Source organism: Martes martes (genome assembly GCF_963455335.1).
Source record: "Martes martes genome assembly, chromosome: 4".
NCBI lineage: Eukaryota > Metazoa > Chordata > Mammalia > Carnivora > Mustelidae > Martes > Martes martes.
Window position 1 is genome coordinate 94,730,240 of NC_137891.1, and position 24,720 is coordinate 94,754,959.

General features: G+C 41.6%; 1 protein-coding gene across 2 annotated transcripts; it reads left to right on the plus strand.

Moving 5' to 3' along the window:
- The first annotated feature begins 434 nt into the window (after positions 1-434).
- Positions 435-24,344, plus strand: AMPD1 (adenosine monophosphate deaminase 1). Of its 2 annotated transcripts, none has more exons than XM_080802377.1 (15): positions 435-605; positions 5,813-5,993; positions 7,048-7,213; positions 9,820-9,985; positions 13,567-13,786; positions 14,559-14,688; positions 15,809-16,003; positions 16,293-16,424; positions 17,361-17,524; positions 19,065-19,191; positions 19,375-19,538; positions 20,660-20,780; positions 21,445-21,618; positions 22,047-22,157; positions 22,515-24,344. In XM_080802377.1, the coding sequence occupies exons 2-15, from the start codon at positions 5,938-5,940 to the stop codon at positions 22,671-22,673; spliced, it is 2,085 nt and encodes a 694-aa protein (XP_080658503.1). In that variant the 5' UTR covers positions 435-605; positions 5,813-5,937; the 3' UTR covers positions 22,674-24,344. The 2 variants fall into 2 exon arrangements, with proteins under 2 accessions (XP_080658503.1, XP_080658502.1); XM_080802376.1 differs by having other exon boundaries at positions 498-601.
- The last annotated feature ends 376 nt before the right edge of the window (positions 24,345-24,720 follow it).

Below are 24,720 nucleotides of genomic sequence, written 5' to 3' on the forward strand. Positions count from 1 at the left end.
GTTTACTACCTCATTTATTACATAAGTTCTGTCGGGTGAGTTTCTGTTAAATCTAGGGTATTTCTAATGAAAATGTGCGAGTGCACGCACATGTGTGTGTCCATGTGTGTGTGTTGCGAACTCAATGAATACACCAGTATATTCATCAACTACAGAAAGCTTTTCTCATGACTGAAATCCTGAGAACTTGGACATCCACAGCCTGGAAAATTTCCGTGGTAAAAAAAAATCATCACCGGTGGTCAGGTCATGCGAGAAAGCTACACTTGAGGAGAATCCAATCTGTTGGAAGATTTAGAAAGTAATGAAGTGCAGTTCCTGACCTAGCACGTACCATCTCTGAAATCCCTGAGTAAAGACCGGAGGCTTCACCTGTTTTGCACCATCAATTGCCTTAACCTATAAATAGGTCTAAAACTCATCTCTCTCTTTTTAGCAGAGGAGGGTCGGATTACAGGTGCAAAGCAAAATCATAAAATGAGTGTCAGGGTATTCTACTGTCAGACAGTCATCCCCACAGCCTCTCTCCTTGCTCCTCCTTTCTCCTGTGCTATCCTAGAATCCAGGACCCCGGCAACAATGCCTCTGTTGAAACTTGCAGGTAGGTGTGCAAAAGCGTTTGGAGACCTCTTTTAAATGCAACCCGTTCCTCTAGGTATCTTGTCAGCTTTGACTATCCTTTCTTTTGGGTCAGAGTAGCTTTGATAATACTTTTCAGGAAGAAGCAAGACATGATTTTCAAGGATTTTTTTTTCTTGTTAGTTTTGGAAGGGAGGTGATTTCCTAGAACTGTATCATGTGGTAGCATCTTGGATGATCCCAGTTTGAAAACTGTGGAAGATATTTAAAATCCCCTCTGCTCGTCCAAACAAAACCGGTGCTGTCACCATTCTGAAAAGGGTCCCCTACAACATCTTTAGCTAGAGGATTTAGCTGACAACCATGAGCATAGTGGAAATATTAACCCAATCACAATCTAGGTTTGTACACATAGTAATTTTTAGAATAATAATGTCTTTTTCTTTGTGAAAGAAATACATGTCTCTTATGAAATAAGAAAAAGAAATGACACTGAAAATAAAAGTAGTAACACTCATGTAGAGAATGCAGAATATTCAGGTAAAGGTGTTGCTAAGTGTAGAAGTAAGTAGTAGCAAGAAAAAAAAAAAAACAATCACCGGCCCATCATCCAAAGATACACTTCATATGTCAATTTATTTTCTATGCAAATTTAAAGAATTTTTTAAAGCATTGTTATGATTATTCCATAGATGTCACTTTATAGCCTGCCCTTTTTTTTGGCTTAATATTATGACTTAATCATTTATCATGGTTTTTTAAACTCTTCCTAACATCATTTTGAATGGCAGCGTAATATTCTAATTTCCTTAACTAATCCTCCAGGTTCTCTACAATTGGAGTAAGTATAATTATACTCTGAGAACATTATTTGCACCTAAAGCTTTTTCCATTTTTAAGGATGAAAATCAGTAGGATAGATTCTCAATAATGGCTGTTTGGTAGGTGTTACTAAATTGTTGACCAGATGAGGTGCATGGTTTACCCGCAACCAGTATAGTGAGTTTCCACTTCTCTAGATCAAATTTCTTTAAAATCACATTTTACAAAGAGTACCTCTTTAAGATTATAAACATAAATTTGAAGAGCCATATTAGAAAGAAAAAGAGAGGAAAAAAGGATGTGTACTGGCCATATTCCTAGGGGCTTCTGATGGCAGAAGTGTAGGTAAATCACGTTCCATCACACCCGCTTCTTGTACAAGTCTATGCGTTTCTTTTCCAAAGCACTGAATAACAGTCACTATCATTTCTGAAAGCTGTTTATATATTTTATCTTGTTTTATTTTTCTTCATACAGCTCAAGAAAAACGTGAGTATTTTGGACTATTTTTTCCTGCTATTTGCCAAAGAATCAGTTAAAAAATGACACTATTCGTTAATTCAGAAACAAGAGTATTTTTCAGCAGTGTTTATTAAATATCATTGGAAGCCAACAAAGATTAATAATGACCAGGGGTGCCTGGGGGGCTCAGTCTGTTAAGCATCTGCCTCTGGCTCAGGTCATGATCCAGGGTCCTGGGATCCAGTCCCACTTAGAGCTCCCTGATCAGCAGGGAGTCTGCTGCTCCCTCCACCCCTCCCCCTGCTTGTGCTCTCTCTCTCAAATAAATAAATAAAATCTTTTTTTTAAAGATTAGTAATGACCATAGATATTCCATAGCATTACAAATGAACTCATGGATTTTCTGGACTCCCAAGAAAAACCACTTTTTAAAAAAAAACAGACTCTCATGGGGGCATTTGTTTGATGTTTTAAAATAAAAGGTGTTCTTCTTTAGATATAGATTAGCCAAGGGGGTCTATTGAGTCTTGCCTTAGGAAATCCTCAGCTCAAAAGCAAAACATTTCATGGTCAATTTTTGTGACCAGATAAAATAAAATCTTGCTTTAGGTAAAACCGTAACTCTGTGTTTCCCTCCATCGCAGATGAGATTTGTCCTTTAGCTGATGGAGAGTAGGTCTGCCTTGGAGTTCCTCCATGAGAAGAGATGGGGCAGACGAAACCCCTAAGACCTGTCTTTCCTACACACCCCTAAAAGCACTGCTGGGAAATAAGCATGCTTTTCCGGATTTGTTGAGTGAAGAGGCAAGCATGATATTCCTTTTCTCAAGAATCTTGCACTTCCCATGTTAATAATAATAATTCCCAACTTCTTTATAGTACTGTGTAGTTTTTAAAGTATGTTTGTTTAATCTTTATAACAGTTCTCTGAAGTTGACATCGTTATTATTAACATTCCCCTTTATGATGATGAACACTGAGGCTCCCTGTGATTATGGGGTTTGCCCAAGGCCATGCAGCTGCCACAGACACTTTTTCTCTCCCTTAGTTCAGTGTCTTGGCTTCGTCATTCTACTACTTGTTTCTATTCTCTGTCGATTCTATATGTAAATGTAGATGTCCTATCCTCAAGATATTTCCACTCTGATGCTGCATAATCACAAGCATAATATGCTCAAAAAAGAACTCAACAATTATCTGTACAGACCCAAGGGAGTCATCTGTCCTTTATGACAGGAATTCAAACTGTCACCAGATCTTATCTGCTCATCTTTGGAAATACCAGTTTCACTCTTTCCTTCCCACAATCATCACCACTCCCTGAAATACTTTTGAAAGGCAGAGTTCTTGAATTCGGAGTCAAATTGCAGCTGTGGTTGCATGAAGTCAAAACAACTGGTTGATTCAGTGGAAGGAAACATCAACCATATAATTTGGGGGCATCATGTAAACCACTTCTTGACAGTAGAGTTTCTACTTGACAACGTCTATAGTGGCTTAGGGAGATGCAACCTTAGGAAAAACAATAACGTTTGAACATATGAAACAAATGGATATGTGCAGTCCTATATAAAGACTGCTTGTTCTGGAAGAGCTAGATATCCCGCAAGTAGGATTGGGTTTCTGGGGATCCATTTCCCTGCCGTCCTTCCTGAGGCCTCTGACAGCATTGCCACAGGCCTACCACGACAAGCCAGGTGCATCCTCATCGCCAGCCCTATGCTCATTCTCATCTCCATCCTCATCTTCCTCCTCATCATCATAACCAACCAGCCTATTTTTATTTGCCTTTCATGGTGCATGAAGCCTCTTCTAACTACTGCCTGCCATTCATCCTTGAGGTGCATGGGCTTGCTTGTGATTCTCTGTGCAGGAATGATACTAATTTCTGGGAATCTGTTGGTAGTGGGGTGGTGAGGTATTCTCAGGCTATCAAATGTACCTACTTAGAGTTCCATTTGGTCCTTTGTGGATTGTGGTACTTGTCAAAAAACCACTCCAGAGCATCCAAAGATGGTTTCCAGTTTCAGGCTTTGCTTGAGTTTAATGAAGCAAATAGATGATAAAGTTCAGCCAGTAGAGTGGGTTGCTGATATTCTCCTGGGAGAAGCCAGGTTTTGAAAGCAGGCTGACCTGACAGTGTTGGCGAAGTTAGGAAACAATCGCTATCATTTCCAATGTATGCTTCAGCCTAAATTAAGTCATATCATTGGTCCTTTCCTTAATAGCCAGCCCAAAGCTAGCCCCAAATGCCACATAGCTGTCTGACCAATGCCACCAAATTGAATTATTCAGTCTGAGCTACTGCTTTATTCTCTGTAAAGCATTTCCATGTACATTACCATGATAGCCTATGAGTGAGGTTTTGTAGGTATTAGTCTTACCACTTTACAGATAAGGAAACTAAGACAGAGGAAGGTAAAGGTGTTATTAAGTGCAGAACAGGGACTTGAGCATATGACACTTCCTTAGGTTAAACTTGAAAACGTGGCATTTTGGAGACCTGTATAGATACTGATGGGACCGAAGTGAGGGGTACTTTCTCCTTGCATGCAGTTTTCTCTGTCATCATATGAAGAATATTCCATCTTCTGTTGCTTCAAGTAGCTAGCTCTTTGTCATTCTCATTATTTGCTACCTGCTCTTTTCTGGAAATACCAAGAGATTTTGGAAGTATTAGAGGTAATGCTGAAACAACTGGGTAATGCAATGGAACTTAACAGTGGAAAATGCAATGGAACTTAACAGAAGAACAGATCCTTAATGGTCATCACCACCCTATATGATGACATTAGTTCTCTTACATCCTGAGAGTTTTGGAGTTAGTTATTGCTAAGCAAAAGGTCACCCCTCCACCCATTCTAAGGATGGGAATATTAAGGGGTACCTAAGTTGAAAGAGCATGCGATTCAATCTCGGGGTTGTGAGTTCGAGCCCCACATTGAGCGTAGAGATCACTTAAAATTAATTAATTAATTAATTAACGAACTTTTTTTTAAAAGATGGACATATTAAAGCATGTAAAGTGAAATTTGCTTTCTATGGGTCATTCATTATGGAAGACCACGTGTCCACAAGAAATAGAGGACAAGGGTAGATGGAGAGGAGAAGGGAGTTGAGGGAAATTGGAAGGGGAGGTGAACCATGAGAGACTATGGACTCTGAAAAACAACCTGAGGGTTTTGAAGGGGCGGGGGGGTGGGAGGTTGGGGGAACCAGGTGATGGGTATTAGGGAGGGCACAGATTGCATGGAGCACTGGGTGTGGTGAAAAAACAATGAATACTGTTACGCTGAAAATAAATAAAAAATTTAAAAAAAAAGAGAAAGAAAGAAATGGGACTCCCAACACTGGGTAGTAAATTTCAGTGGCTCCCTTCCTCAGTGTATCATCAAGTTGTCAGGATTTGAAATAAAGTGTAAAAGAAACACAGTATCTGCTCCATGAGGAGGAAAGACCCAAAGGACATACTCATTTCTCAGAACTACCTACATCCCTGGTTCTCTTTAGGAAGAAAAACTCCAAGGACTAACAATTCTATTCACTTCTTCACAAGCATCAGAAAAACTCCACCAATCTAATAGAAGGACTATGTTGCATGGTTACTATGAAGTCAGATTTAGCCTTGCCAGAAACAGGTGATCTTAAATTAAGTGCTAGTCCTAGAAGAAGCCAATCCCATCTTCAGGACCTCCCGGGATGTCCTAGATTCCTAGAATCTGACCTATGTCTTTGAGAATGAGAATGGATTTCCAAGCTACCCACCGGGAAACTTGTAAAGAGAGAAGCAGGCATTGAACTCTGACATGTTTCTGGGACACTGGTTAGAGTATAGGGGAGTCACACCCCCCAAGGCAGTCTTTAGCACTGTGCCTTACACATGGCAGGAATTCTCTGATGACCTCTGACAAAGGGTTCTTAAATACTAATCCATGAAAACCTCTTTCAGAAATTGATGATGCATTACGTAGCTTTGCTGAAAAAGTATTCGCCTCTGAAGTCAAAGATGAGGGAGGCCGTCATGAGATTTCCCCCTTTGATGTGGATGAAATCTGCCCAATTTCTCATCAGGAGATGCAAGCACACATATTCCACCTGGAGGCCATGGCCACCTCTATAGAAGGCAGGAGGTAAGCGGTGTAAGAGGAATGCTGGGACATTGAGACATGGGAAGCAGGAATGTCAGTCTGTCTGAATGATGGTTCAACATGGAGGAAGAACTGTGCCAGAGCTAAAAACTCCTCCCTCTCCCTAATACCCCCACCCCAGCACCGTATAAGCTAGAGCAAGTTTACCAATGACTCAGAAGAAGAAAACAGTAGACATCCTGTGCTCATCGCATCTTCCTTTAGTTCAAGCCTCCCTATCTACCCAAGTAAGAGGATGTGAGCTCCTGGGCAACTGTTCCAAACCATAGTGGGCTGATGGCTGCTGGGCACACACTCAGCTTACATACCAGGGGTATAGAAACCAGAACTCGAGAGCCTCATCTTCAAGTCAGTTTGAGCCAACCTTAGCACTGTGCTCTCTGATATGAATATTGCCCTCTGGCCAGTCTGACCTTCTCCAGGCCTCAGGGACACAACCCTCCATTTCTGTCCTCCTGCCCTGGTCATCCTTTTCATTTTATGTTTTTAAGGAAAGAGCAACGATCCACCTTCTTGGGCATGCCCCATAGGACCTATCATAAGTGTCAGGTCAGAGCAGAAACTCAATACTTGTTGATTTGAGGAAGTAATATTAATTAAGCAACTTATAAGTTCCATACACTAAATCTCACTGAATTCCTATAAGGTAGGCATTTTCATATGGGGCAACATGAGCTCAGAAGTTTAAGAACAAACATAAAACGACACATATAGTGACTGACAAAGTCTGTTCTTATTATGATACCCAGACCCCTATCTGCTAGGAGCCGACTGCCTGTGAAGAACAAGGTCATGCTGAAAGCCTTCTAGCATGTTCCCAAAGGCCCACTGTTCCAAGGGTTACCAGGAAGAAAGGAATACAGTCACATGATACCTCTTCCCATATGCTTGGATCCTGTTTCTGACACCCCACTGACATTTTAATTTTCACTTTTTGTCCTCAAAATGAAATTGGACAGTGAAACATCATTCTATCACAATGAAACTCCCAATGAGGCCAACAATAAATCCTTTTATTTTTGCATTCCAAATCCAGAAAAAAACGTTTCCATGGACGGAAGACCGTTAATTTGTCCATTCCCCAATGTGAAACATCGTCCACCAAACTGTCCCACATCGACGAATACATTTCTTCATCTCCAACCTATCAGACTGTGCCTGATTTCCAGAGAGTGCAGATCACCGGCGACTATGCCTCGGGGGTGAGTCGCTCCCTGCCCCTCAGATGCAGCTGCTGCAAAGACACAGCTTCATTATTTCAGCTTCCTTGCCTTCCTCCCCTTCCTACTGAGAAAGGTGTTAGCTAGCTTGTCCTTGTTCTACTTCCTTATTGCCTCTCAACACCAATACGCTATACCTTCTATTTCTGTTTTGCTTTATCATCCCATATAATTCATCCTCCTTCATCTCATTTGCTTGCACATGGAGAATATGTGACAGGAGGCAATGTGTGTTATGGAATACGTTAGACAAATTTGGGCACAGGAGACGAGAACAGCTGGTGGGCTAGTCTCGCCGAGGATACCACAAAGCAGGACAGGGAGCCTTGGGAGGCACAGGGGACTCTTGGGAAAAGATGGTCCCAGGGCAGCCCTAGACCTAGAGAGACAGTAGCATAAACCAGTCAAAAAAAAAAAAAAAAAACAGATGGGAAGAAAGAGAGGGAGATGAGAGGAGTAGAGATCCCAGAGAAAAGAAGGAAGATGAGAGACAGGCTAGAAAATTCTAATGGGGCTATTGTTTTGTTTTGTTTTGTTTTGTTTTTTTGACCTATGGTCATCTCTGATTTCATTACAGATGCTTACACAGTAGGTTACTGCCTGGAATAGACTCTAGTTATGCCACAGGGATCGTAAACTTATGTCACAAACAACTTGACCTGTCTGTCCTATCCAGAACAGTTGGGCAATTAATAAATCTCTGCCACATGGACTTGCAGAATCAGCATCATATTGGTGAAACCGATGGTTAGCTATCAGTCTGTGCTCCAAATATAGTTTTAATGACCCATCCTAAGCCCTCTTCTCATGTAACTGACCCACTTGGGGTCAGTCCCAAGATACTAAAAGTGACAGAACAAGGAAACAAACATGATTCTTGTCTGTTCACTTTCTGTACGGTAACACGGGTGCTCTGCAAATGGTTGGCATTTTAGATGGTCAATAACTGAAAGGAGATGTTTACTAGAGACAGGGAAAACAAGGTTTGGAGACACTCCCCACCCCCAACCCTGGAAAGCCATAAAAACTGGGAGACAAACTTGATACCTCTGTGCTTGGTAGAAACAAAAATAAAAAGCAGGAAGATGGGAGGGACGACAAGTTCACAGAAATCAGGGAGCAGAAAGCTGGAGGGCACATGGAACCATGGCTGGGAGTCTTTGAAGAACTAGGTGTGTTGCCATACCTTTGGGCTGAATGTGGCTGGGTGATGAGCAAAACCCTACCGAGCTGGAATCTGTGCCCCATCAGTCTTCGCCCTTGTAATTGAACAGAGAGGTAGGGGGATCAGGACTAAGTTTCCAAGGCCATTAATCCCTGCTAATCAATTGATGCCATTTAATCAGGTCTTACCCAGCACCTACTCTGTACGAGGCATGGTGTGCTAAGTGCGGAAGACACCAAGGTGAATATCTTTTCCAGCTCTTATCCTGGAGAAGATAGACTGGTGGCCCACCATGTGGCAAAGGAGCAAGCATGACGTGCTGGAAGCAGACCCTTAGCTCCACCACCTGAGCCAGACTCTCTTGGCCAAGGTCAGCAGACCTTTAAGAAGAGTTCAGCAGATTAGGATCAACATCAGGACCTCAAACCCTGGAAACACACTCACGCTGGTCCCACAAAGTCTTTGGGCTCTGATGATGAGCCTTCGGTGATTTCAAGTTATGACTCCCTGGGTGTGCCAGGACCAACCAGGGGTCGGGGATGGTGCATGGGAGAGGCCAGTTTAGGAAATTTCCAGCAATTCTAGGAAAATGTTACTCTAGAATCTTGCTATTTTTAGCCACGGCCAAAATTCTCTTTGAAGCCATCCAAAAGAGGCTGCCTGGGTGGCGAAGTTGGTTAAGTGTCTGACTGTTGGTTTTGGCTCAGGTCCTAATATCAGGGTCCTAGGATCAAGCTCTGTGTCAGGCTCTGTGTTCAGCATGAAGTCTGCTTGAAGATTTTCTCTTCTTCTCCCTCTGCCCCTTCCCACCACCACCCGCCCGACACACTCTCTCTCTAAAATAAATAGTTAAATCCTTTTTAAAAAGTTAAAAACCATCCAAAAGAATGGATGATGTTCTGATTCATGTATAGCTAAAGAAGGCCGTGCATGTGTGATGGGGTTGGAGGCATGTGACACTTTATTCATTCCCAAATATTTCCCTTAGTGACCAAAAAGTAGTTTGAATTCTCAGATTAGAGTCACATGGTTTTTCTGTTGAGATATTGTCTTCAGAAGCCTCTACGTAAAACATCCTTATGTTACGTGGAAGGAAGAAAGTATTCTCCACGTTAGAATGGGATCTTTTCATCACATTTGCTAGATAATCACTGCTTTCTGGTAAATCCCGCAAACACACACCAGACTGTATAAGCCACGACCTGTAGAATAGGTGAGTTTTAGTAGAAATAGGAGAGTTGGGAAAACTTCAAGACCTGCTCCTGGAGGAAGACTGAGGGCCCAAGTCAAGCAGTTCAGCCAGGTGGCCAGGCTCAGCATGGGCAGCAACAGCCCGGAAGATGGTCTCGTACCAAAGACAAACTTAACCCGCTCCCTGGATTTTCACAGGACCGCCTCCGATATTCCGTCTTTTTCTTGGCAGGTTACAGTTGAAGACTTCGAAATGGTCTGCAGAGGTCTTTACAGAGCATTGTGTATTCGGGAGAAGTATATGCAGAAGTCATTTCAGAGGTTCCCTAAAACCCCTTCCAAGTACCTGCGGAACATTGAGGGTGAGGCTTGGGTAGCAAATGAGAGCTTCTACCCAGGTAAGTAGTTTTCTCATGCAGAGTATGAAATAGATCTTTAGGATTAATTACTAGATATCAAATATGCCCCTAGATTACAGTAGTTTCCCACACCCCACACCCACCCTCCCCTCCCCACCCTGCTCCACCCATGGTTTGGCTCTCTGCGGCTTCAGTTACCTGTGGTCAGCTGAGGTCCATAAGCAGATGATCCTCCTGATTTATTGTCACGTCAGGAGTGGCCTAATGCTACGTCACAATGTCTACATCATGCCCCTCTCTTCATCTCATGTAGGCATTTTATCATCTCACATCATCATAACAGGAAAGGTGAGTATAGGGCAATAAGATATTTGAGAGGGGTGCCTGGGTGGCAGTCAGTTAAGCATCCAACTCTTGATTTTAGCTCAGGTCATGATCTCAGGGTCATGAGATCAAGCCCAGTGTCAGGTTCTGTGCTCAGCGGGGAGTCTGCTTGAGATTCTCTCTCTCCTTCTGCTCATGTTCATTTTCTCTCTCTCTCTCAAAATAAACAAATAAAACAAATAAATAAACAAATAAAATCCAAAAAAAAGGTATTTTGAGAGAGACCACATCACCTAACTTTTATTATGCTAAATTGTTATAATAGTTCTATTTTATTATTCATTGTTGTTATTAATCTCTTATTGTGCCTAATTTATACAAATACGAGTAAGTTGGTAGACCAGTAGCCCGTCAGTAGGCATGTAAGTATAGGAAAAGACATAGTATATACAGGGTTCAGTTCTAGTCACAGTTCCAGGTATCCCCTGGGGGTCTGGGAACATATCCCCTATGGATAAGGAGGGACTCTTGCATAAGTAATCCAGTCTAAAAATATAGTCATCTTTGACTCCATTGTCTCTCCTGCCCACATACACAATCGTAATTGACTCTGTACACTATCTCTCAAAAATCTCCCCTCTTTGCTATTCCCCAAGCCCTAAGTTAGGCCTATATTTCTTCTTGTCCAGATTATTGCCAGTTTCTGACCTACTCTGTTAAATTCTAATATCACTCCCTTTTGGTTCATATTCACTTTAGTGTCAATTATTAAAACACAGATCTGAGCATGTCCTTCTTTTCACAAAAACCTTTCATTGCTGCCCATTACCTACAAACTTAAGTCCAGTCTTCAGCCTGGCATTCAAGGCCTACCATCAACTGGCTCCTAACTATGTTTTATTTATTGATTTTTTATACATGCACCCTCAACGTATTTATATATTTACCTTATCTACTCCACTCTGTTCTGGTGGGAAGTTCTGGTGGGAAGTGGTTTAGCACTTTCCTGTCCCTTGTCATGCTGTGCCCCGTGCCTGAACAGGGGAAGAGTTCACTTTTTCCCTGAATGTCCAAATGTCTAGATCCAACCACATCCTTCAACGTGCAGCCCAGATACTATCATTTCCTGACATGCTTTAACCTCTGGATAAATCTAAACTACATATTTTGACTTTCCATAGTCCTTTGTTTACATATCTCACTGGTTTACTTTCTCCCTTACATAAAGTTCAATACCTATTTTTCAATAGTCAGATTTTAATAATTTCCCAGATTTCTATTATGTAACTGTATCATAATTTATTTAACCAACTCTTATTTTTAAGCATTTAGATTTCTGACTTTTAAAATTTATTTCCAGTAAGGCTATCATAAATGGCTTTATATAAACATCTTTGTGTAGCTGCTTTACCTAGTTCAGATTATAATTCTGGGATTGAAATTTCAAGGGAGGCAAATATTAAAGTATTTCTGAACTTTCAGATTGCTGTATCATTAAAAGATTTCCAGTTCTACAACTTCTTCTCTATAATGCCTTTTAATATTAAAATCATTGTAAAGTTGTATCCAGTTTGGTAATACATCAAATTGGTTTACCTATTTTTCTATAATATCGACAATTAGGATATCTGTTTTGTCTTTGTTTCTTCTAAATTATGCTTTATCTCTCTAGGGTGTTTAAGTGTAAAGATTGGAAAATTAAGATTTCACACAGAAACATTGTTTTATGTTTCTTGTATTCCTTAGCTCCCAGTTTTGAATAGAAAATGTATGACTTTTTCTTACCATATTCTTTTCCCACTCTGGCCATCAGTCATCACTTGCAAACTGGAGCCTTCCTGCTGCCTTAGGCACACACTTGTTGAAAGTAAAAGGCTGAGGGGCACCTGGGTGGCTCAGTGGGTTAAGCCTCTGCCTTCGGCTCAGGTCATGATCCCAGGGTCCTGGGATCGAGCCCCGCATTGGGCTCTCTGCTCAGCGGGAAGCCTGCTTCCTCCTCTCTCTGCCTGCCTCTCTGCCTACTTGTGATCTTTGTCTGTTAAGTAAATAAAGTCTTTAATTCTTTTTTTTTTTTAAGATCTTATTTATTTGACAGAGAGAGAGAGAGAGAGAGAGAGCGAGCACTGGCAGACGGAGGCAGAGGGAGAAGCAGGCTTCCTGCCGAGCAAGGAGCCCAATGTGGGACTCGATCCCAGGATGCTGGGATCATGACCTGAGCCGAAGGCAGCTGCTTAACCAACTGAGCCACCCAGGCGTCCCAGTAAATAAAGTCTTTAAAAAAAAAAAAAAAAGAAAAGAAAGTGAATGGCTAAGTGCATTACAGGACATGACCACATAGAATTTGTTCATAGCTTTCTTAGGCTGAAATCATAAGCATGGGAAAGAAGGGGACATTTACCCACAAAATCCCTTCTCTATTCCTTTAGCAGACATTGTAAAATTATAGGTGCTTTAAAAGGTGGGTAATACGTTATAACAAGAACTACAATTCTTAGAATAAGAATTTATTTTATATTTCCATTTCTATTAAAACCACTGTAGGTGGAGCAAAAAGGGCCTTTAGGGCAGTGAGACTATTCTGTCTGATACTGTAAGCGTGGATACGTGTCATTATACATTTGTCAAAACCCATAGAACGTACAACCCCAAGAGTGAGCTCTAAGGTAAACTATGGACTTGTGATTATGACCTCCAGTGTACGTTCATACATTTTAACAAAGATACCCCTCTGGTGGAGGGTGTAGGTAGTGGGGAAAGCAGTGCCTGTGTGGGGGTACGAGTATATGGGAACTGTATACTTGGCCCTCAATTTTGCTATGAACCTGAAGCTGCTCTAAAATATAAAGTCTATTAAAAAATAACCACTCTAAAAGAAGACTTATAAAGTTTATTTTATCAAGGAAAAGATCCAAATTCTACTTTTTAACTGTAGTTTGACTTTTGTTTCTATGCAATTATCTCATAAGCTCATAAAATGTTCTAAACAGAAAGCCTTTGATAACCTACTGTAGTAAATAAAATTCTTTGTAAGTAGTATATCAATTATGTGAACAGTTCTTAAGAACTTGAAAATCATTCTTATACTAGAAACAATCTTAGAGTTACTTTACACTACTAATTTAGTCACCTTTGAAAAATAATACAAAAATAAACTTTAGCTCAGCACTGGATAATTATAACTTATGACGTACAGGATTCCAAACGAATGAGATCTTACAATGTTTCGTGTTTTGGTTATTTTTATGCAGCCATTTATTGTATTTCTTGATCTATTGCTCTGTGTTTTATTGAGAAAGTCTTTACCCCTCCTGTGAAGAAAGGAGAAGACCCCTTCCGAACAGAAGACCTCCCGGAAAACCTTGGTTATCACCTCAAAATGAAGGATGGCATAGTTTACGTCTATCCTGATGAGGTGGCCGCCAGCAAAGATGAGCCCAAGCCACTTCCTTATCTAAATATGGACAGCTTCTTAGATGATATGAATTTTTTACTTGCTTTAATTGCCCAGGGACCTGTGTAAGTATTTGATGGTGACTGAACTATTATTCTCATCACTACTACTGCCACCCCCACTGCTACTACTGCCACCACCTCCACTACTACCGCCATCCCCATGACTACCGCCCCCACCCCCACTACTACGGCCACCAACCCTACTACTAGAATTACTACTACTCAGAGTAAGAATGAGTATTTATTAAGTGCTTACTATGTTCAAACGTTATGGGAAACCCTTCGTGTATATTTTTCCTCCTCCTCGCCATCATTCTCTGACGTGGGTATATTTATAATTGCAGTTTTATAAGCTGAGACTTTGATGAGTTAAGTAATGTGCCCAAAGTTACACAGCTGGCTGAGCCAGGATTCAAGCCCTAATGTGCTATCTCCAAAGCCAGGGTGCTTAGCCTTGAGCAATATTGTCTTACATGGCTTTATTATTATTATTATTATCATCAATTTAAGTAATCCCTACACCCAATGTGGTGCTCAAACTCACAGTCCCGAGATCAAGAGTCTCATGCTCTTCCAAGTGAGCCGGCCAGGTGCCCCTCCCCCAACCCCAGCCTTTAAATGCCTTCCCAAATCCTCCCTCATTATTCTCTCCAGTTTTGATGAAAAGATTGAGCCCAGGGAGCCCCATATTTTTCAAGTGAGATTAACTGCAAACCGAATGTTCGTTCCAGTAATTGTTTCCAATATGTAATAAGCGTCCTGATGATTTTGAAATTGAGTCTATTTTCTTTAAGTGTCTGAATGTTTCAGAATGGTGCTATTTAATTTTTCACAGTAAGACCTATACCCATCGACGCCTGAAGTTCCTCTCCTCCAAGTTCCAGGTGCATGAGATGCTCAACGAGATGGATGAGTTAAAGGAGCTGAAGAACAACCCCCACCGAGATTTTTATAATTGCAGGAAGGTAAACATTGTCACAGGTCACTGCTGGGCAAGAACATTAACCCAATGTGTTCTTGAGTGGGACAAGAAAGATAGTGTTTCTGATTACTGTAAGATTCCTGCAGGTTCAGTGGGTTTAGTGCATGCAGATGAATTACTCTAAAAGGTTAAAATGCCATTTCTATGGTTTTCCACACAGAAAGGTTTACCACATCCTTGCCATAAAAGTTCAAATGATCGTGAACAACAAAAATAACAAAAACAAATGAAATCTCAAAAACTGCTACCCGAAGATTTGGAAGATCTTTATTCTAGTCCTTTTTCTTCTACTTCCTGACTCTATGATATTGAGGGAGGTGCTTAAATATTTGTGAGTTTCAATTTCCTCATTTGTAAAATTGGGAAATACATCTGCCCAGTCTAGCTCACAAGAGGACTGTGAGTATCAAAGGCACTAAGGACTGTGGATAACTAATTAACTTAGAAACATTTCTGAGATGTGTTCTGACCCTTTAAGTGATTGCAAGAGGTAGGGATAGACAATAAACGAGCAGATATTTGGGACCAAATCCTGGCTTAGCCGCCTGCTTAACCATGGATAAATTAATCTATCATTAATTAATCAATTTAATTAATTAAACATAAATCCAACAAATTTATTATTTTATTAATAGTTAATAAATCAATAGTAAATCAATAGATTTAGAATATAAATAATAAAAAATAATTTATTAATAATTAAGGTTAAATATTAAATTTAATGAATTTATTATTAAATTAATTAAATCTCCAGCTTATAAAATTGTAATCATAAAAATACCCAACTCAGAAATGCTATCACTGGGCCATGGCGTCGTAATTTCGATCCTTTCTCTCTTTGGGGTGAAGGCTAGGCCAGCTACTTCATTTTGGGGGTGCAGAATGCCCCCCAAGAATTTTATGTGGATCAAACATAGGGAGTAAATTGGATGTACAGATATCCAAAAGAAATGCACATTATTATTATATCCACCTAACCTGCGACATTCTTGCAAGGGTACAAAGAGGTGCCATGGGTTCTTTTCTGCTGGGCACCATAGCCTCTAACAGAGAGGCACGACTAATGTTGACTGTTGGTTTTCTTTCTCTGAACGAACACACAGGTGGACACCCACATCCATGCGGCTGCTTGCATGAATCAGAAACATCTGCTCCGCTTTATTAAGAAATCTTACCAGACTGATGCTGACAGAGTGGTCCATAGCACCAAGGAGAAAAATCTGACCCTAAAGGAACTTTTTGCCAAATTAAAAATGCATCCCTATGACCTGACTGTTGATTCTCTGGATGTTCATGCTGTAGGTTGAAAAAGATTGTGTCAGTTTCATGATCCTACTCAGAACCCCTCATGCCTTTCTCCTACAAACTACCCCCTTCTCAAAACCCTCTTAACCTGACCACGCCAGCTGAAAGCACCCACAGACAATTTTGAGGTTCACTCATTGTTGACTGTCCCAGAGTCCATTCTTGGAGACCGACCCTTGCTCCTGTTCCCAGGCCCCCGTTCCTGCTGGCCATTCCCTACCTCTCTATGTCCCATATGTCCTATGTATAATGATACACTTGTACTCCTGTTTCCTGATTCAGGGACGCCAGACCTTCCAGCGTTTTGATAAGTTCAATGACAAATACAATCCTGTAGGAGCAAGTGAACTACGAGACCTCTACCTAAAGACAGACAATTATATTGATGGAGAATATTTTGCTACTATCATCAAGGTGAGGAGGAACCAACCAGATCTGTGGTGCCTGGTCTGGTTCTTAAGGACGGGGAGGAAGGAGGAAGAGAAGGAGGAAAGGTAGGAAGGAGAGAAGAGCGAAGGAAGCAAGGAGAGAGGGAGGGAGAGGAAGGAAGGAAGGAGGAAGTGTGCTATCCCTGGGGCCAAGCACCCCAGAAATGAATATAAGAATTTCTTTGGAAATGTCCACTGTAATGATTTTAAAAGACTTCTATTCCTAGACCAGAGAAGCAGGGAGTGTGGATTTGGAACTGGTTAAGGACCCTTTCAGGCTCTGGGAGTTGTAAGCCTGGAAAGGGATGGGATTAGAATTCCCCCTCATCTTCATGGCCTGAGCACTAGGACAGGGAATGAAATGGTGGACTTGGGAGATGTGTGTTTTGGAAAGTCGGACGTATAAGAGAAACTGAATGTCTTTTGCAGGTGCCTTGGATAGGATGACTCATCATCCTTTGACTTCTTCACTCTCTAGACTCCTTTATGTCTTCTCTGTCTCTTACTGATTAGATTCCCCTCATCTCTCAATTTTCTTAGATCTTTTTTTAAAGATTTTAATTTACCTATTAGAGAGAGAGAGAGCATGCACATGAGAGAGAGAAAGGAGAGAGAGCAGGAACAGGGCCAGAGGGAGAGGGAGAAGCAGGCTCTCCACTGAGCAGGGAGCCCAGCACTGGCAAGGCTCGATCCCAGGACCCCGGGATCATGACCTGAGCCAAAGGCAGGCACTGAACCAACTGAGCCACCCAGACGTCCCTCAATTTCCTTAGATCTTAACGTGGAACAGTTTCCCTCTGGCTTCCTTTCACATGTGCTCTGTTCTTCGTAGTACCTACGTCCACCCCCAGACCCCACAGGTTTAGACCCCTGAGGGACTTGAGGGAATTCCTGGCTTTGGACTCCTCTCTCGACTTTGCAGGAGGTAGGCGCAGACCTGGTGGAGGCCAAGTACCAGCATGCCGAGCCTCGCCTGTCAATCTACGGCCGCAGCCCTGATGAGTGGAGCAAACTGTCCAGCTGGTTCGTCCGTAACCGCATCTACTGCCCCAACATGACGTGGATGATCCAGGTCCCCAGGATCTAGTATGTACCTCCCCGTCGGAGCCCCTAAAGCCTAGCTTCATCCCACCTGTCCGACCTCCTCCACATGAACGAGGAATACGCAGTCACAATAAGCTTTGTTACAGCACAGCTCGGAACCTGGTTCTGGGGGCCTGGTTTTGTCCACACTGGGTTCAGCATTCTTGACCAGAGACAGGAGTTAGGAAGATCATTTCACTTCAGTTCTCTAGCCAGAAGGTTTTTTGGTTCAGTTTTTTTAAAACACAGGATTTTACGCTACCACAAAATAACTCATTGAGAATATTTAAAACTTAGCTTAGGCTAAGAACTATGTCCACTTTATTCTATTTTTTTCTTTCCCTCGGTCTGCCTATCTGTGTCCAGCTCATTCTTCCCCACACTTATCTGGACTGGGATGTAGCTTTCTTGTATCAGAACCTTTACTACCATCTGCTGATTGTCTCATCTACAAGTGTTCAAGTTCCCCATAATCAATGAGTATTTACTGATGATATTACCACCTGCTAATTACTCATTGGCCTCAGGGATGCTCAGTATCATTGATCTTTTATCAAACTTATATTTATTTTCTGGCCACCTGCCCCTGTGTTCTGTGTGCTCTGGTAACACAGGAGTCTTTTCATTTCTCTTTAGCCAAAAAATTAACTTTGTTCACTGGGGTAGAACTTCCTGTATTATATCATTATAGCAAGGAGGTGGTAGCTATGGTAGTTAGGAGCATGGACTCTGGACCTAGACTGGCAATACTTGACTCCCGGTTCTGTTACTTATTAGCTGTGTGACCTCAGGCAAGTTTCACGAGCTCTCTGTGCCTTTGTTTCATCATCTTTAAAATGGGGGCACCTGACTGGCTCAATGAGTGGAACATGCGCCACTTGATCTCTGGGTGGTGAGTTCAAGTCTCACATTAGGCATAGAGCTTGCTTAAAATTTTTTTTTAAAAAATAGGGTCATAAAGGTACTTAACATATTGAGTTGTTATGATTAAATTCACTAATATTTCTGGCCACTTAAAAGAGTGAATGACATATACTGAGTGGTATATTAGAGTTTGTCAGATTGTCCAGAAGTGTTCTTTTAAAAAATATTTTATTTATTTATTTTTCAGAGGGGGAGAGAGAGAGTGTGTGTGTGGCAGGCAGAGGGAGAAGCAGGTTCCCCGTTGAGCAGGGAGCACAATGTGGGACCCAATCCCAGGACTCCAGGATCATGACATGAGCCGAAGGCAGATGCTTAACTGACTGAGGCACCCAGGTGTCCCCAGAAGTGTTTTTAATAACTATTTCATGCTCACCATTTTATACGCCACAAATAAATCACTGAATCATTTGTGACATAGTTCCTATACTCTTCATTTTCCACCTGGACTTGGCTGTGAAGGTTAATATTTTTGCCACAGAGGGTTTGTAGAAGAGGTGGGGACAACTGGTCCAGCAAGACAGTTCCTGAACATGGCATTTTGGCCCTTTGATTCCCTCACACAGGGGTTACCAATCCTAAAAATACTTTCTTCCTGAATTCTCTTCATTCTTGCCTCTAGTGATGTGTTTCGATCTAAGAATTTCCTTCCACACTTCGGAAAGATGCTGGAGAATGTTTTCATGCCAGTGTTTGAGGCCACCATCAACCCCCAGGCTCACCCAGACCTCAGTGTCTTCCTCAAGCATGTAAGCATGACCCGTTAGGCCCTCCTGTTGTTGTGCATGAACCAGGACTCCCACATAGCTGTGACTCATTTTTGCTGCTTATCTCTGACGTTTGGTCCTGGGCTTTGGGAGCTGAAAGTTTGTCTGAGGACCAGGATCCTGCAGTCAAACTGACCCCATTGCATGGCTCACTTTTCCGGACAGATTACTGGCTTTGACAGTGTGGATGATGAGTCCAAACACAGTGGCCACATGTTCTCTTCCAAGAGCCCCAAGCCCCAGGAGTGGACAATGGAAAAGAATCCCTCTTACACCTACTATGCCTACTACATGTATGCGAACATCACGGTGCTCAATAGCCTGAGAAAGTGAGTAGACGAGAACTGGAGCTAGAAGGAGATTCTTTTTTTTTTTTTTTTTAAAGATTTCATTTATTTATTTGAGAGAGTGAGTGAGCGAGCGCAAGAGCAGGGTGAGGGGCGGAGGAAGAAGCAAGCTTCCTACCAAGCCAGAAGCCCAATGCGGGTCTCGATTCCTGGGACTCTGTGATCATGACCTGAGTCAAAGGCAAACACTTAACTGACTGAGCCACCTGGGTGCCTTGAAGGAGAGGATTCTTTTTTTTTTTTTTTAAGATTTTATTTATTTATTTGACAGAGATCACAAAAAGGCAGAGAGGCAGGCAGAGAGAGAGAGAGAGGAGGAAGCAGGCTCCCTGCTGAGCAGAGAGCCCGATGTAGGGCTCGATCCCAGGACCCTGAGATCATGACCTGAGCCGAAGGCAGAGGCTTAACCCACTGAGCCACCCAGGCGCCCCAAAGGAGAGGATTCTATCTGACACACCTCTGCTGAGACATCGGTGCCCTGCATGGTCATCCCACTGCACTGCTGGGATGCCTCTGACTGGCCCAAACCAGACCCTTCTTTCCCTTGTCTTTTTGTTTGGTTTCTTTCTTTATTTAGCAGGATGAATGGATGTTTTGGAACCTTCAGTAACTTTCACAGTTCCTTTTCATTGGGAGTTTAGGAATTGATACTAATCTCTGTGTGATGTATTACAGACCTCCATACATGTTGCCCTTCTTGATATACGTGGGTAAGGAATAGAGGAATATTATAACAGGGTTTTCTGGAAATGTTTCCCCCTCAAAAGCATGAGCAGGAGAAATGAGAACTTGGTTACCAGTATGAGAACCAGAACATACTGGTAAACTTCCTGTTGAAACTGAAGGTAATCAGATCATGACTAGGTTCCTCCATACCCCAATACTCTTTGCTGCCTCTTTTTTCAGAAGTCTGCGTTCAGGAAGAATTAAGATTGTGATTTGGAATTGCCAGTTTCACTGAATCCTTTAGATGCCCCCACTCCCTTTCAGAGTGTTAATTTTTTTTTCTACCAGATTTTCTTGTAAATCCCTCCATGCCCAGAATTGCTGCCAGGTCCTAATCAGCGACCTGTGATTACCGTGGCGGTTCCCTCTCTCCCTAGGGAACGAGGCATGAATACGTTCCTGTTCCGACCTCACTGTGGGGAAGCTGGGGCTCTCACCCATCTCATGACAGCATTCATGACAGCAGATAATATCTCCCATGGCCTGAATTTAAAAAAGGTGAGTTGGAGGCTGTCTTCCGAATATGTTTTGTATTGGAGCTAGAGGAGTAATTTTTTTTCCTTTTCATTTTGTCACAAGTCATTATCAACACTGGAATCAAATGAAAGCAGAGCAAAAAAAGATTTTTAGGTTATGAAGTGCAGTACATTTTACAGAGGCCCAGAGAAGTCAAAGGAGCTGCTCAAAATTACCTGACCAGTTAGGGCAGGGATGAATTAATGCAGGTCTTCGGGCTTCCATTTTAGAACTCTGACAAGGAATAATTCAGAGGCGCTTGGCTTACCTTAAGCGGGTTTTTGCCAGATTTCTTGTTATAGCATGTTTCCAAACACCTCTGGTGAGAGTCAGAACTTTCTCGTAGAGAAAGAAAAAGTGTTTCAAGATGAAGTTTCTTCCCTGAGAGAGACCATCTAACTTAGGCAATTAAAACTCAAACATATGATTTGACCAAATGCTTCTGAAAATTGATAATCCCAAATAAATTTATTCTAAATAGTATTTACATTTAAACACTAGTATTCTTTTTTACTAAGGGATTTAAAGAACATGTGATCATTTTGTGGAAGGCTGAAACTTGAGGTAGACCACAGGGTTTTAACATTTCTAGTTTGTATCTCTTTTTCAACATCCTTAAATATTGTTTTTCACTATTCCTTTTCAGACTCCTGTGTTACAGTACTTGTTTTTCTTAGCCCAGATTCCCATCGCTATGTCGCCATTAAGTAACAACAGCTTATTTCTAGAATATGCCAAAAATCCTTTTTTAGATTTCCTCCAGAAGGGACTAATGATCTCGCTGTCAACAGATGACCCAATGCAATTCCACTTCACCAAGGTATGCACGTGGAATCGTAAGCAACACCAGCATATTTGGTGGGACTGTTGTTGCCCACCCAGAATTTTATTTACTTATTTGTTTTATTTATTTATTTAAGAGAGACTGAGTGAGTAAGAGAGAGAGAACACGAACGGGAAAAGATCGGAAGGAGAAGGAGAAACAGAGGGAAGAGGGAGAGGGAGAAGCAGACTCCCTGCTGAGCAGGGAGCCCCACATGGGGCTCCATCCTGGGACTCCGGGATCATGAGCTGATCCAAAGGCAGACGCTTAACCAACTGAGGCACCCAAGTGTCCCTGTTGGCCATCTAGAATTTTAGAGTCTACTCAAGAGATTTCACTGTACTTTTTCTGCTGGATGCGTGTTATTTTTTTAAATACACTATTTCCTTTTTTTTTTTTTGCCTCATTTAAATAAATAATCCAAGGAGCCCCTAATGGAAGAATATGCCATTGCTGCACAAGTGTTCAAGCTGAGTACCTGTGATATGTGTGAAGTGGCAAGAAACAGTGTTCTGCAATGTGGAATTTCTCATGAGGTAGACCTGTCCTTGACTGGTTGCCCTTCTGTGTATGGGATCTGGTAACTGAGTACTGAAAAGATAGCTGGGGAAACACATGTGGAAAAATTATCCCACAAATCATACGCTGTTACTATGGACAGGGACTAGAAAGAAGTCTTTGATCTCTCTGGCTCTGCCTTTGGCAAGGCAAATAAAATACACTTGACTTCTCAGCAGACCATGAGCATTGAGGCCCTGGATGAGTGCTTTGAATGGTCTGTTTTTTCCTTTTGTCAGTAAGTAATACAAGGAAGGAATCTTTGTGGAAGATGTAATTATAGTCTATATCAGGATAAAAAGACAATAATCATTCTGCTTCCTTTTCTCTTACAGGAGAAAGCAAGGTTTCTGGGCAACAATTACCTTGAGGACGGCCCTATTGGAAATGATATCCGGAGGACAAATGTTGCCCAAATCCGCATGGCCTATCGCTATGAAACCTGGTGTTATGAACTTAATTTAATTGCTGAAGGCCTTAAATCAGGAGACTAAATTCAATAAACCAAATAATAATATGGGTGAGATTTTCATTGAAGAATACGAATCATAATAGTTACCAGTTATTGAATCCCTGCTATAAGCCAATGATTGCTCTAGATATTCCTCCACTGACATTATTCACTTAATCATTTTCACTTTATGAAGTAGATAATAATATCTTCATTTGGGGGAGATGAATAAACTGAGGTTAGTGAAGTTAATAACCTGCACAAGGACACATCTGTTGAGTGGTAGCAATGGGCACATAGGTTTGTCTGACTCCAGAGTCTCCATGACTTTCAGGCAAAACATTTGCTCACAGTTGCTCGTATTTTTGCCCCACCTTAAAAACTATTCATTACGCATAATAACTTGAAGCAGGGCAAAAATTTGAGCGAATGACTTGTGGTTGGGAGGATGTAGGCTTTTGGTTTATAGAATGAAATTTGCTTGAAACACGTAGACCATTAAAATATCCTTTTGACAGGATGTGACAGACATCTGGCATTCTTAGACAAAAACATATGTTGCCCAATATAGAAAATCCATACCTATGAGCTATTTCACTTCAGGAGAACTTACCTTACAAAAGGATTCTTAGTTGTAAGGACGTACTTGGCAATAAAGTTATAGTCAGCTGTCCTTGTATATTTTAAATAATCCCACTTACCAAAATAAGATACACATGTAACTGTTCAGAAACCTGCCTGTTGCTCAAGGCCAGCCAGGTAGAATTCCTATTAGCTAGACCATACCTCTACACATACAACTGTGTTGCCACCTAGTGGCTGGGCTGATAGTTCATTTGATTTATTAAGAAACAGTTACTGATCAAACAGCTCAAATATCAGGCTCTATTTAGGCAGCAAAGAATAAGATTTCATTCCTACTCTCAAGTTGTTCACAGTGTGAAATGATAAGATGTGTGTGGATACAAATGTGAAAAAGAACATTTTGTGAAACATCTCAGAAAGTAATGACTTTTCAAATGGAAAAAAAAAATTAAAGGCAAATTCCTGCATGTTTCCACATTCTATACTGGTCGCTGTAAGCATGGGTGTGATCCTGACAGCATGTTTATACTAGCCCTAGTGTAAGAATCCTCTCCTTGGTCTCTGAGGTTGAATTTCTGTATGCTGAGTATTTGTAAGTCCCTTAGAGAACCCGATTTTATTTTACCTTGTTCTCCATGTCATTAAAATAATACAGATTGCTAAACTAAACATTCTATTCTCAAACTTAAAAGGCATTAACTAGCATTAGTTATATTTCCATCTTACCCATGAGAGGGCAGTAGAATACATACATGTTAATTTCTTTATTACAGCCACAGAACCCTTGCCAGGTTTGGTTTCCTATCTGGTACTTGGAATTCAGTCGGCGTCATTTTGCCAAATAATCTTCTTGAATGCAAAGTTTGGACTCTGAAATCAATTTGTATTTTGAAATAAGTTGTAAAATCATACTGTTCTAGCTTATAATTTCGTCTTAGACAACTGCTTGGGAAGTTTTCTAAATATAGAAAGACTTGGGGAAGGTGAGAGGGGTAATCCATGAAGATCACCATTCAAAATTTATGCAAACAATATAGACATTTATTTCCTCACCAAGACACGATTTTTAAAATGTCTTGTCGTTACTCCCCCCCCCCCCCACCATAAAAGGTAATTCCTGTTTGTCCACAGCTCATGGTTTCACAACGGTGTGGGATATGCAGCTTTCACTGCCTTGGCTAAATTGGCTTGTGACAGTCATCTGTGATGTGTAACCAAACACCTCTCTTTCTGGCAGCCTTCTATTTTGGTACCTCTCTGCGAACAGATGTGGGAAGATTTTGGTCATCAGACCCAAGAGGCTGGGGCAGGGTGGGGTGGGGTGGGGCGGAATGGGGCGGGACGAGGTGGGTTGGGGTGTTTAGCGAGTGCCTGGGAAACAGGCTCAACTCATCCTGACTCGCAGCCTTAGTGAAACTAGGCTGCCGCTCGCAGTAGGCCCAGCGCCACGCACATACCTGAGTGCGAGCGTGTTGCAGGCGTAGGGCTTAGGCATGTGTGTCACA

What these genes read in the sequence shown, in the direction of transcription:
- AMPD1 (XM_080802376.1), top strand. Translation starts at nt 580, where the DNA reads ATGCCTCTGTTGAAACTTGCAG. An exon ending in AAATGAGAGCTTCTACCCAG is followed by an intron (nt 9,986 to 13,566) that starts GTAAGTAGTTTT and finishes TTATTGAGAAAG; the next exon opens with TCTTTACCCCTCCTGTGAAG. An exon ending in TTAATTGCCCAGGGACCTGT is followed by an intron (nt 13,787 to 14,558) that starts GTAAGTATTTGA and finishes AATTTTTCACAG; the next exon opens with TAAGACCTATACCCATCGAC.